This window comes from Leucoraja erinacea, chromosome 19, assembly GCF_028641065.1.
Source record: "Leucoraja erinacea ecotype New England chromosome 19, Leri_hhj_1, whole genome shotgun sequence".
NCBI lineage: Eukaryota > Metazoa > Chordata > Chondrichthyes > Rajiformes > Rajidae > Leucoraja > Leucoraja erinaceus.
This window is the reverse complement of record NC_073395.1, coordinates 5,536,486-5,550,847: the sequence shown is the minus strand read 5'-3', so window position 1 is coordinate 5,550,847 and position 14,362 is coordinate 5,536,486. Positions and strand designations below refer to the sequence as shown.

At 39.4% G+C, this 14,362-nt stretch overlaps 1 protein-coding gene across 8 annotated transcripts in view; it reads left to right on the top strand.

The window, feature by feature from the left end:
* Positions 1-14,362, top strand: part of LOC129706134 (serine/threonine-protein kinase WNK1-like) — a 94,980-nt gene that overhangs the window by 10,113 nt on the left and 70,505 nt on the right. For all 8 annotated transcript variants that reach the window (XM_055650142.1, XM_055650143.1, XM_055650141.1 and 5 more), the window contains exon 2: positions 12,642-12,814. In XM_055650142.1, the coding sequence (XP_055506117.1) occupies positions 12,642-12,814 (173 nt within the window). The remainder of the gene's footprint in view (positions 1-12,641; positions 12,815-14,362) is intronic.

Genomic DNA, 14,362 nt, shown 5'->3' with positions numbered 1-14,362 from the left:
ACTAGAGAGCCAGAGACTCTTGATGAATGTTTGAATAAACATCCTAATACAGATAAATTAATATCTCACATTTATAATACTCTTTTAGATAGTGAGGTCCCGTCGACGGAATTATATAGACAAGCATGGGAAAATGAATTAGACCAACCTATAATGAAAGATTTTTGGGGTCGAAAGTCTACAACATATACATCAATGCTCGTTAAATGCAAGACATTCTTTAATACAATTTAAAGTACTACATAGGCTGCATTACTCTAAAACAAAATTAAATAGAATTTTCCCACATATCTCTCCTATCTGTGATAAATGCCAATACTCAGAGGCTAATTCAATTCGTACTTTTGTAAATTGTATAAAAATCAAAAATCTCTCGACGGATATTTTTAGAATAGTTTCTGAAGTTGTTAATACACAATTGGGTCCCGACTCAAAACTAATAATATTAGGAATATCAGAACAAAGCCTAAAACTTACACCAAGCCAAAGAAACTTCCTTGATTATGGTATAATAACTGGGAAAAAATTAATACTAAAATTTTGGAAAAATCCAATAACTCACACAATCAAAATGTGGACTATGGAGATGTCGGAGACCTTACATTTGGAAAGAACTAGACTTGTCTTAATTGACAAACAAGAATTATTTGCTAGAATATGGTCTCCATCCGGCACGGAAGCCTGACTGAAGCTTGAACCCAGGATTAGATGAATAGTTATGTTTTGTAATCTACGGACCTATCTCCAAAGTTGTATTATTGGTAATTTATTCTATTTTTTTAATCGTTTTTTTTCCTTCTTCCTATCTATAAAAAAAAATAAACAAATAGAAGCAGAGTTAATATGCAATTGATAAATGAGGACCCTTACTAGTTTGATAGCTGGAATCCCATCTATTAACAATATGTAACTGATAGAAATGTGTTTTGATTATGATATGTATATGCTTCTAATAAAAATATTATTTAAAAAAAGAAGAAATTAATAAAGTGAATTAGAGGACCCGTGGAGGCGTTTGTAAATTAGAACAAAAGTTACCCGTGGAGCGGTTGGGTCCCTGTTGTGAGGCCAGGCAAGTACACGTGAAAAAAAAAATATGGCGATCTGAAAATCGGCAAAGGCCCCACCTGCGCACGAACGGATACCGGGCCCACTGCACACGCGTGGGGAGACGGCGTCATTTTGCGTCACTGCCGTGTCACCGGCGCCATTTTCAATTGTGACGCGCTGACTGGCTTCCCTCTACTGCGCAGGCGCGGCCGGCAAGTGGGGGCGCTGTATAAAGTTAATTTAAGTTTTAAGTGTTAATAACTTGTAAAATATAACATCAATCTGAACGAAACTTGGCTAATGCACATCACAGGACAATGCTGAGTAAGGTTGGCCTAAAATTGTAGTGCTATCGTGTACCGTTTTTGCGGAGTTTCGGGAACAAACATATACAAACAAACAAACAAGATGAGTTTTGGTAATAATAATAATAATTTATTATTATATATAAAGTAGATAGATTGGCTTCTGTAAACTAGTTACCTCAGTTGAAGGATTGGAACGATTTAGAGGAATATGGGTTAAACGCGGGTAGTTGGAACAAATGTAGGTGGGGATTCTTGGTCGACATGGACAAGTTCGGCCGAAGGGCTGGTTTCTGTGCTGCATGGCTCTAACTCATTGTTGTCCCCATCTTCTTAAAGAGAGTAATATAATGTGATCAGACTGTTTCATTTTTTTGAGGGAGTTGGGTGTGATGGTGGTTTTTTTTACCAAGTGTCATCAAGAATGGCTTTCATGCAAAAAGATTGGTTTGTGTTTTGTGTTGTATCATTCTAAAGGTATCGGTAGATGGCGCTCTGATCACAGGTTTTATTTTTCATTTTGCATTAGCAGGGCACCTAATGGTGTGCTTGATTTAGTCAGATTTTCCAATGTACTTTTACAACTGAAAGATTGAGCTTGTCTATCATCATTGTAGGTTCAAGATTTGCAAAAAAAAGGATTGTGAATACTAATTGTGCTCTGCAGTTATGATATTCATTTTTGTACTGAAAGGTCATTGTAAATAACTGTCACATTGCTGAGAGAGGATGACGTGATTTTCTTGTGAATTTAGTTGGTGTATTTGATTTTCTTTTTTTTTAAACGGCTCAATGTAGAGCCTGTCATTATATGATTGAAATATTAAGTTAGTAGATGAAGCTGTGTACCTTAATTACAGCTCATCCAAAGAGATGAAAATCTTTTGCAGGCATGAAGTTTCTACTCTAAATATATAAATTGCACTGAAATAAACTAAATCTGCTGAAATCGTGTCAATGGGGGATAGGGGGTTAGGGGTGTGAGAGTTTCAGACTGTCAATAGAAGTTTGCTTATTGCAGGATGTTCAAAAATAAATGTCTTTTGATTGCTATAAATTTTATTTTTGTTTGAAGTTAAAACTATAATAAGCGATGTAGCATTGTTGACTGGAGCATTATTGAACGTGTCAAAAGAAGCAATTGGTTGGCAAATCCAGTGACCACGTGGTGATATTGACAGGCTGTTCTTAAGCAATAGTGTCTGATTATTGTGGGGAGATTACATGTAAGCAGCTTTTTTTCCTATCCAGGCAGATGTCATTGAAATTCGAAAAGTTAAACCACAACTAAGCTGATCTGAGGTTGAAGCCTCGCTTTTTGAACCTCACTCTTTTAGGTTCACTGTGGGCAGCCAGTTTATGCACAAAGCTTTCAGAAAAAAGCAATGCGAAAAAGTAGTTTTAGTGATGTTGATTGCAGTATAGGTGTTTTGGAGGAAATAAACAATACTTCTTTGAAATAGTTCCATGGGATTTATTCTCCCCTTGAGAGCAGTAGTCTCTTTGCATTAATGTCCCGATTAGAGCTGCAGTAGAAAGGGCAGTTGGATAGCATCTTGTAGCTACAGTGCCCTCCATAATGTTTGGGACAAAGTCCCATCATTTATTTATTTGCCTCTGTACTCCGTAATTTGAGATTTGTAATAGGAAAAAATCCACATGTGGTTAAAGTTCACATTGGCAGATTTTATTAAAGGGTATTTTTATTTAGAAATTACAACTATGTTTATATGGTGCCCCTATTTCAGGGCACCATAATGTTTGGGACACATGGCTTCACGGTGTTTGTAATTGTTCAGGTGTGGATAAATGCATAATTTTGGTTAATAATATAAGAGAGCTCTCGGCTCTGGAAACTTTTATTGCTGTTTATCAACATGAGAACCAAAGTTGTGTCAATGAAAGTCAAATTAGCCATTATGAGACTGAGAAACAAGAATAAAACAGTTAGAGGACATCAGCCAAACCTTAGGCTTACCAAAATCAACTGTTTGGAACATCATTAAGAAGAAAGAGAGCACTGGTGAGCTTACGAATCGCAAAGGGACTGGCAGGCCAAAGAAGACCTCCACAGCTGATGACAGAAGAATTCTCTCTATAATAAATAAAAATTCCCAAACACCTGTTCGACAGATCAGAAACACACTTCGGGAGTTGGGTGTGGATTTGTCAATGACCACAGAAGACTTCATGAACAGAAATACAGAGGCTACGTTGCAAGATGCAATCCACTGTTTAGCCGCAAAAATAGGATGGCCAGGTTATAGTGTGCCAAGATATACTTAAAAGAGCAACCACAGTTCTGGAAAAAGGTCTTGTGGACAGATGAGATGAAGATTAATGTATCAGAGTGATGGCAAGAGCAAAGTATGGAGGAGAGAAGGAACTGCCCAAGATCCAAAGCATACGACCTCATCTGTGAAACACGGAGGTGGGGCTGTTATGGCCTGGGCATGTATGGCTGCTGAAGGTACTGGTTCACTTATCTTCATTGATGATACAACTGCTGGTGGTAGTGGCATAATGAATTCTGAAGTGTATAGACACATCCTATCTGCTCAAGTTCAAACAAATGCCTCAAAACTCATTGGTTCATTCTACAGCAAGACAATGATCCCAAGCATACTGCTAAAGCAACATGGTAGTTTTTCAAAACTAAAAAATAATCAATTTTTGAGTGGCCAAGTCAATCACCCGATCTGAACCCAATTGAGCATGCCATTTTTATGCTGAAGAGAAATCTGAAGTGGACTAGCCCCCCAAAAAAGCATAAGCTAAAGATGGTTGTAATACAGGCCTGGCAGAGCATCACCAGAGAAGACACCCAGCAACTGGTGATGTCCATGAATCGCAGACTTCAAGCAGTCATTGCATGCAAAGGATATGCAACAAAATACTAGACATGACTACTTTTGTTTACATGACATTGGTGTGTCCCAAACATGATGGTGCCCTGAGATGGGGGGGGGGGGGGGGGGTGGGGGGGGGGGGGGGCTATAAAACACTGCTGTAATTTCTACATGGTGAAACGTATAAAAATGGCCTTTATTAAAATCTGACAATGTGCACTTTAACCACATGTGATTTTTTTTTCTCTATTACAATTCTCAAATTGTGGAGTACAGAGGCAAATAAATAAATGAATGGTCTGTCCCAAACATTATGGCACTGTATGTTATGCATTAGATTTTGTGTAAATAGTTTTCAAAGTGCCTTTACTTATTCATTTTCAGAAACTTTTTTTATAAACAACTTGAGAGTTTCAATCAAGGGTTAACTAGAATTTTGAAGTTGTAACAAAAAAGGAATGCTGGCAGCACTTGTCAAGTAAGGTGGCAGCATTTGCGTGAGAAACTATTGACATTTCAGGTAAATGGAGAAAGTGAATAGTGTTAAAGAATTTGTTGTTCAGTGTAAAAATTAAGATCAGCAAGGTGATGAAGAATAGTGATGGAAGGAAACTAGAAAGGTTTTCCTTGTTGAAGGCTTCTACAGGAAAATTGAAGCCCCTCAGATCATTCTGATGAGAATTAGAGGTGTAAGGAAATGTAAATCCCATCTTTGCTGAAAGCTGCTGTATTTTATACTTATGTCCGTTGCGCTGTGAAGTAAGTGAGATAAGGGGAGATGGAAGAGAAACATTTTAAATATGTCACTTGATCTCAAAACAAATAAAACCAGATTCTCTGATATCTTGTACCGTTTACTAATAAACATAACTATTTCTGTTCCTTCATTTGTCACATTCTATGCAGTTCTCTATGATACATTTGGCACAAATGGCTAACTAGCTTTAAGACACTCATGGTCACTTTTCCGATGTGTTTAGCCAGTCTTTTGGACCAGAACTCTCCATTACTGCCTTTAAATTTTGAGTATGTATCCCAACTCTGACCTTGTACTCCACCAGTAACTACTGTTGCAAGTTTGAGATTCCTCTGCACTCATTAGCCTTTCGCTTGCATCCCCAAGGTCAAATCCTACTACTGTTGCCATATCTGATATTCGCAATGCAATTTAGGTCCTGCAGCCCACTCAATTGACTCCACCCAATGTTCTTCTATCCATAAAGATTGCAAATTATCTTGCATCCTCCCTTCAATGCTATCATTCTGCTTATTATGTGCTGCATACTTATTTTAGAAAATACATTACATTTGATGGAATATGTGTTTAAATGGCTTCATTTCTATGAATCATCACTTTTGTTACTGTGGTTCCACTTGATCAGAATCACTGATTTATTGAGATAGTTTATCCCTTTCAATATGAACAAAACCAAAAGATTGTTAAGGGTTTGGACACGCTAGAGGCAGGAAACATGTTCCCGATGTTGGGGAGTCCAGAACCAGGGGCCAGAGTTTAAGAATAAGGAGTAAGCCGTTTAGAACCGAGACGGGGAAACACATTTTCTCACAAAAAGTGGTGAGTCTGTGGAATTCAAGAAGGAACTGCAGATGCTGGAATAAGTCTGTGGAATTCTCTGCCTCAGAGACCGGTGGAGGCGGGTTCTTTCAAGAGAGAGCTAGATAGGGCTCTTAAAAAGAGTGGAGTCGAGGGATATGGGGAGAAGGCAGGAACGGGGTACTGATTGGGGATGATCAGCCATGATCACATTGAATGGCAGTGCTGGCTCGAAGGGCCAAATGGCCTACTCCTGCACCTATTGTCTATTGTCTATTTGGTATTAAATACCTGGTATTACCTAGGGGGTGCCGTCCTGTGTATAGCTGCCTAGCCAGCAGCTGTCCGTCTTTTCCACTAATTTTTTTATTTTTAGTGAGTTTTAATGTTTTGTTTTTAGGAGGTCTAGACATTTTTATGGGGGGGAGGGGGAAACTACTTTCTAGGGTCCCTACCTGGTCGGAGAGGCAGTTTTTCTCCGGGCTGCACCGTCGACCCATCCTCGCGGCCTATCAGCGGGCCTGGAGCGGCGTTTTCCTGAGGGACCGCCCAGCACCTCGGCTTCGGCGGCGGCACAGCGCTGGAGCGCTACCGTGTAGCGGGTGATGCCTTGCCTGGGTCACAGCGTTGGAGCTCCGGTGACCTGAAGACCGCCGAGAAAAAAAATATCGCGGAGCTGTGGGTCTGTGGAGCGGCCAGCTGCGGGCGGCGGCGCTGAACTTAACAACGGGAGCCTGGGATCTCTCGATGAGATCACCAGTGGTGGAGCTCCAACCGGCGCGGCCTTGTCGGCTTCGGAAGCCGCGGTCTCCGGTAAGGAAGCGGCCATTCCAGGTGTCCCAAGCCGCTGAGAGGACTCTCCCGACGCCGGAGCAACATCATCCGGCGAGAACGGCCTGGAACATCGGGCCTCCGTAGCGGCAACTATGGAGGCCTCAATAGGCCCGACTATGGGTGAACTGGGGATGGGGACTGGACATTGTGCCTTCCCTCATTCCTGCCGGGATCGACCAGAGCTCCAGCAGCGGCGGGACAGCGCTGGAACATCGCGGGGCTGGCGATGCCTTACCGGGGGTCGCCGTCTGGAGCCTGGATTGCTGGACCTGCTGCACCGACATCATGGAGCTGCGGTTTGCGGAGCTCCCAACGCGGGCGGCGCTGATCAACAACGCGGGGTCCTGCGACTCTGCCCGGTTCGACCTGCGGACTCGGGAGCTGCGGACTCCGGCTGCGGGAGGCGGCTGATCGGGAGGTCCGGGCCGCTGAGGAGGAGGATGTTCACCGTCGGGGATCGGTGTGGGCGTTCCACTAGCCCGGCGTGAGGGCCTGAACATCGGGCCACCCGGGGCGGTGACTGCGGGTGCTCGGAAGGCCCCAACCACGGATGAACATCTGGGAAGATCGGAGGGGAGGCTGGCTTGTCAATGGTGCCTTCCTCGCCTTGGTGCCACTGTGTTGTGTCGTGGACTTTCTGTGTTTGTGCTTTTTTAAAAAATTCTATTTTATTTTTTTAATATTTAAATATTCTAAATATTTATTATTTATTTATTTTTATGATACTGACTGTAAAGGGAAATTCATTTCGTTGTCTCTAATTGAGACAATGACAATAAATTTGAATACAATACAATACAATTTGAATACAATACAATAATGGAAACCATTGTGGGGGATGTTTCTATGTTAAAGATCATTATTATTGTTATGTTTTGTATTACCCTTTCTGGCTTGAGTTCCCCCTTCGCCACCTTCAGTTTAAATTCCAGTTGGAATATTTGGAGGACCAAGCAACCAAGTACCAAGTATTAAATCCTACAATTCATGCATAATTTTGGTAAATATAACCTTTTCCTTTATTTTGCCTGTATGGTTGTCCAGCTCAACAGATCTTGTCTGAATTGATGATGAACATAAAATCAAAAATAGAAAGCTTGTTAGAAACCACGTTGATCATTTATTTTGCAGAATTACAAAAGACAATGAGAAGAACTTGCTAATAAAATGAGCGCTAAATAAATAGCTTAAAATAAGTCCTCATACAGCAAAACTTTGTCCGAAGCAAGTAATCGCTTATTTTTCTAACAGTTGTTCCTGATCCTAGATTCTTCCGCCAGAGAAAATTATTCTTTCCTTATTCATCCTATTAGGATTGCTCAGGATCTTCTTTTCGATCAACTACCCTTTCTCTCTTCTAAATTCCAGGTGGTGCAAGCCTAGCGTATCCAATCCTTCTTTGCAACTCAACATGTCCATTGCAGGTGTTAAAGTAAAAGAATACTGGAAACACTTAGAACATTAAGCAGTGCCTATGGAAAATGATGGTGTGTTCAGGTTCTGACTAAGAGTCTATGACCTAAAATGTCAACTCTTTATTTTTGTTAACACTAATACTTTTTATTAGAACCTGAAACAGTTACTCTTTCCCTTTCCATAGAAACTGCCTGAGCTGCTAAGTGTTTCCGCATTTCTGTTTTTATTTCAGATTTCCAGCATCTGCAGTTTTCTATGACTTTCATTCCAGGTATTGGTTCAGTAAACCTTTAAGCTGAATCCTACACATTTTCATCCTTGGATAAAGGAAACCTGTATTGTACATAATACTCCTGTGGTGTGAAAAATATCTTCTCTAATCAACCAAGCCCTGAAGCCTGTATAGTAAGCATACAATGGCTATCCCACATTAAAAGAAACTGAGCACAGGCAACTTCCACTCCACAATAACCAGATTTAATTCCCATAAAACAAACATTTAATATTGGCTTTCCAAATTGTCCTTTACTTTCAAATTATTAGATTGTGCAAGTAATGCACACTTTCAAATCAGAATTTGGACCAATTCCTGATTTGAAATGGGGAAACATGATTTGCTTAAAAAAATACATATCCCTTCAGCCAAAACTGATGTGTTTTAATTATACAAATTTTACCTGTGAACCAAAACTTACATGCTTAATTGTTTACATTTTACTTTTTATGTCCTGAGATTCTAAGGCTGTTAATGTCTCCATGCTCATTGACATCCACTGGTATGACTAGCCAGAATGAACTTCAGATGTTGGGTGAAACTTGATTCTGTTTCCTTTTTTTTCTTTTTTTTTCTTCTCCCCACTTCCTAATAATAATTCTGCCTTTTAATTATGGTGTCCATTGTTCCCCTCTACTTTCATTTCTTCTCTCCATCTCTATCTGTTTCCTTTTTGTGCACTTTGAGCCAGCACCGCCATTCAATATGATCATGGCTGATCATCCAAAATCAGTACTCAGTTCCTGTTTTTCCCCCATATCCCTTGATTCCATTAGCCCCAAGAGCTAAATTTAACTCTCTTGAAAACACCCATTGCCTTCCCTGGCAGCAAATTCCACAGATTCACAACTCTCTGGGTGAAAAAGTTTTTCCTCATCTCAGTCCTAAATGGCCTACCCCATATTCTTAAACTGCGAACCCTGGTTTTGGATCCCCCCCCCAACATTAGGAAAGATTTTCCTGCATCTAGCCTGTCCAATCCTTAAGAATTGTATTTCTATAAGATCCCCTCTCATCTGTCTAAATTCCAGTGAATACAAACCCGGTCGACTAATTCTTTCATCATATGTCAGTCCCGCCATCCCAAAAATTAACCTGATGAACCTACGCTGCATTCCCTCAATAGCAAGAATATTATCATCGTCATTAAAAAAGACCCATCATGAATTAATTCATGACATCAACTTCATTCCTCAAATATTAAAAATTGCTTAATCAAGCTTGCAGTACTTGGCAAAACGCAAAAGGAAAGACTTATGAGTTATAATAGTCAAATGTCTTCAGCAAAGGGTCCAGCCAACAAAGTCAATTTACACAAAAAAAGTATTTAGACATGAGCTTCCTCTGTTTAGAACCAGTGTTTGGAGATAATTGCATACAAATTATGTGCATAAAATGAAACTTGATTAACACAGGAATTCCGAAATTATTCATGTTCTGGCTTGCTGAACTAAGAATTTCATTGTTCAGTTTCCATGCATATGACAATGAAACACTCTTGATTCTTGACTAAAGTGTGGTCACCATGTGAGCTTATTTAATGGTATGGCAACTGTTCTGCCCAAGACCACAAGCAATTGCAGAGAGTTTTGAATGCAGCACAGCCCACCTCGCAAACAAGCCTTCAAACTTACCCTCCCCCATCCTCATCAATTCTATCTATGCTTCATGCTGCCTCGGGAAAGCAGCCACCATAATCTAGGACAACTTACATCCTGGTCATTCTCTTTTCCTCCTCTCTCTGTCAGGTAAAATATACGAAAAGCTGAAAGCATGTGTCATTAGACTCAAGAACACCTTATTTTACCATCACTATCGGACTTGAACAAATCTTTCCTATAATCGGGATGAATTTGCAATCTGCTATCCATACTTTTGTAGTTGAGCTTACTTTGTATCAGCAATACTATATTCTGCACTTTGTTTATTTTTTCTTTTGCACCACCTGGTGTCCTTGTGTATGATATGATTTAGAAAAATAAGTGCAGGAGTAGGCCATTCGGCTCTTCAAGCCAGCACCGTCTGACTAGCATGCAAAACAAAGTATGGTGTATCTGGGTACAAGTGGCAACCAATACCAAATCCTCCTCCTTCTTAACCAATACCAAATTGATAATTTTCAATAGGCAGTTGTGAATGGTGAGATAAGTGACAGATAATCTAATAATGCTTTTGTCAGGGGTGCAGCAGGAGCTAGCAAGTGATGGGCAGATTCAGATGAGGAGTGGATAGGCAGAAGTTTGTATAAATACTATGATCAGTGTCCAGACCCTTTGTTTCAAGTTGTGGCCTGAGCGGAGCGTTTTTGCTAGTGGGGTGAGGGTGTGGAAGGGGGATGATCCCCTCCCATGGTAGGGACTTTATGAAATTTGATGTATTAAAATCATGTTTTAGTGCATTGTAAAAGTATGATTTCAATGTTTTTTGTTTGAAGTATAAGATAATGTAGGGCCTGAATAAGAGATAGGAGCAGGTAATTATTATTTTTGTTATTGCTTGACCTCCAAAAACTGGGGGATAATAATACAGGCCATCCCCCACCTCAAAAGTGGGGGGATATATCCCCTCCCCCCACTCAGTCCGGATCAACGCCAGTGCCTTCCACGCTACAGAAACATTGACAAAAATTTTTTTAATGTGTTATAAATGTGTTTTTTTGTTTGTAGTTGGAAAAAGGGACAAGAAATAATCATAACTTTTCCTGATTTTGCAGTCATACAAATTATGTTTTGCTCGGAGAAAAAATCTGAGTATTTTGAAAGTATGCGTCCTCCTTTTGACGTACATTTCTTTTGATTTAAATTTAGAGTAATCAAACCATGACAATAATAAAGGGGGTATATGTTTGTGGAAACGTTACTTTTTTATTTTGTTAAATAAACGTTAATTTCGAGAAATCTAAAATGCACTAGAAATATACATTTCAATGCACTGAGTCTCTTGCCCAGAGTAGGTGAATTGAGGACCAGAGGAAAGATTTAAGATGAAGGGGAAAATATTTCATAGGATTCTGAGGGGTAACTTTTTCCACACAAAGAGAAATCGGTGCCCTTGCTCCTCGGCACATTGAGGACTTGGTGTATGCGAAATAGTTGTAAAGGGCAATTTGCTTTCTGGCGATTACAAAGCATGCTTTTCAAATTTATTTAAGAAATAATAAAAAATTGGATATTTGCCAAGAATCAACATTAGACAAATAAATACTGTCTGAAGAAGTTTGTTTAGTTTGTTGTCACATGTACCAAGGTACAGTGAAAAGTTTTTGTTGCATGCTAACCAGTTGGCAGAAAAACAATACATGATTACAATTGATCCATTTACAGTGTATATAGTTCAAGTTCACATTTATTGCCGCATGCACCAATTAAGGTACAGTGGAATTTGATTTACCGTGCAGCCATACAATCAAAAAGAGCACAATACACAATAGAACATCCACCACAGTGGAATCAACATTCTTCACTGTCGTGGAGGGCAATAACGTTCAGTCAGTCATCCTCCTTTGTTCATCTGTGGTCGGGGCCATGAATCCTCCGCAGTCGATGCTACGGATGACCCGATGTACAAACCCTCTCGTCTGGATGATCGAAACTCCGATGTCAGGACGGACGTACACTCCGCGGCTTGGAGGTCCCGAATCGGCCGCTTCACAAAATTACGCAGTACTTTTTAGTGTTTTATAAAAAATTATCATAACTTTCCGGCTCTCATTTCATTGCCTGGCCATTGAGCGTGAATATTCTGCATCTCTTCACCCACCTTATCCATCTATGCAGCCACGTTTAGGGGATATTTGGATTTGCACACCATTATTTTTCTGTCTCAATACTTTCTGTATCCCCACCCTGCACTCTATATGTCCAACCCACGTTAGCCCTCACAAAGTGCATGATTTTGCACTTAACAAGTTAAATTCCATCCACATTTGCTCTATCCAGCGTATCAACTGATTGATATTGTCATGTAGCCCAAGACTACCCTCTGGGTCAGCAACACCAATTTTCATGTCATTGACAATCCTGCTAATCATATCTCCTATATTTAAATTTCACATCCCTGCTATTCTATAGGCTGCACCATTGACAGTCACTTTAGTTGCCTAATAAAGTGTAACCAAACTGTAAATAATTATTTATCCATGCTTTAGTTCATTCACTGTGTTTGTTTCCCCAGCAAGTATTTTGACTGTCCATTGAGCTTTATTAATAAACAATCTACTCATTGTGTAAGGATATAGATAATAAACCTGCCATCCAAGAACACCACACATTATCTTTATGTTGGAAACAGAATTATCTGCTTGCAAATTTACTGATTTGCTGTTGATACAATCTTTAATGCTTTCTTTCTATTAACAGGACCGAAAATTGTCAAAATCAGAAAGGCAGAGGTTTAAAGAAGAAGCTGAAATGTTGAAGGGCTTGCAACATCCGAATATAGTCAGATTTTATGATTCTTGGGAATCAACATTAAAAGGAAAGAAATGTATAGTGCTGGTGACTGAACTAATGACATCCGGTACTCTGAAAACGTAAGTGCAGTTTTAATCTGAATTGGCATTTATTGCTTCTGATTCATGCATGTTTGACTATTTGCTTGTTATGCACAGCTTGTGTTTAAAAAAAGACATTTAATTACTGGAAGTTCACAGCATATTTAATATTTTTGGTTATGATGAGGAATAATTGTCAGGAACATGTGCTTCTGATGGTGACTGATTTAATGTGTATTTTTTCATGTTTATCTTTAATTACATGTTTTTCTTAGGACAGTTATGCATGTTTTTAAAGATAGATTAAAATTGTTGTAGTTGAACATTAAAACTTTGTACATGAATAAACATAGGATAGATCGCTACTGGTGTAGGTGCCTTGGACGCATTTGAAATGCAAACCACATATTTAAAATACTTGTCAGTCTATCTTGACTGTCTTGTCTCATTTGCCACTCTTACCCACCGAAGCAAGCTATTGATATATTCTTACAGCCTAGAACTTTATTCTGCACTGTTGAGTATACTGCCAAGTTTAGTGTCATTAGCAAACATTACATCATTGTCCCTATGTTTAAATCCAGGTCATTATGATATATAACCAAAATCATGAGACTCGCTATAGAGTTCCACTGAACTTGGCAATCACCAAAACTTGCATGAATGTTTATTTGTTTACTCCAATTGAGACAATTTAAAAAAAAAAAAAAAAAAAAGCAAAATTTTCTCGTGCTTGGAACTCGTATGTTTATTTTCCCCTAATCACTCTGCCATGCAGGACCTTGCAATAGACTTTGCAAAAAAATACACTGGCATCACACGCCCTACATTATTATTTCCTTAACAATATTAGAAGCGCACCTGCTTTAAACATGTAATCTGTTTTACTGCCTTTCTAAATTATAATTTCAATCTGCCAAATCAATCTGTGGTTATTTAACCTGTTCGTTATTACTGCACAGAATGAGGCCATCTGGCACATCACGTCTATGCTTGCTCCCAGAAGACTAAATTAATTTGTCCAATTCTCCCTCATTTTCCTGTACACCTACAATTTTTTTTTTAATCTCTTAGATGCTCAACAACAGCCCTTTGATATTTTTTTTTATGACAATGTTCTGCATTGGGGATTAATTTTCTTAGGAATGTGGCTGAAAACCCACACAATCACGGGGAGAATGTACAAGTCCACACAAGGCTATAAGGCAAAAGCTTGAACAGTTGCACCAACAGTTGTTTTGAACTCTCTCAATTTAAAAACAAAACAAAACATGAATACAGCACATTTTGCCATTTTACAGACCTTTAACAACTTGGAGCCAAACAGGAATTAAAAATGACAGTCGGAATTGATGCTTATTCCTCTCTTGCTTTTACTTGTGCTTGTACTACATTTAAACTATGCCTATTAATTTATCCAATAGTGGGGCCCTTCCTGTGCTGATGCTACCCCATCTGCTTGCCCATCTCTTCTCCACCTGCCCCACCCTAACGTTTGACGGTTTATTTTCTATCCCTTGAACACGTGCCCAACTTGCCTCTTTCCTTTGCTACTCTATCTGGCTGAACACTTGCTTACATTGAATG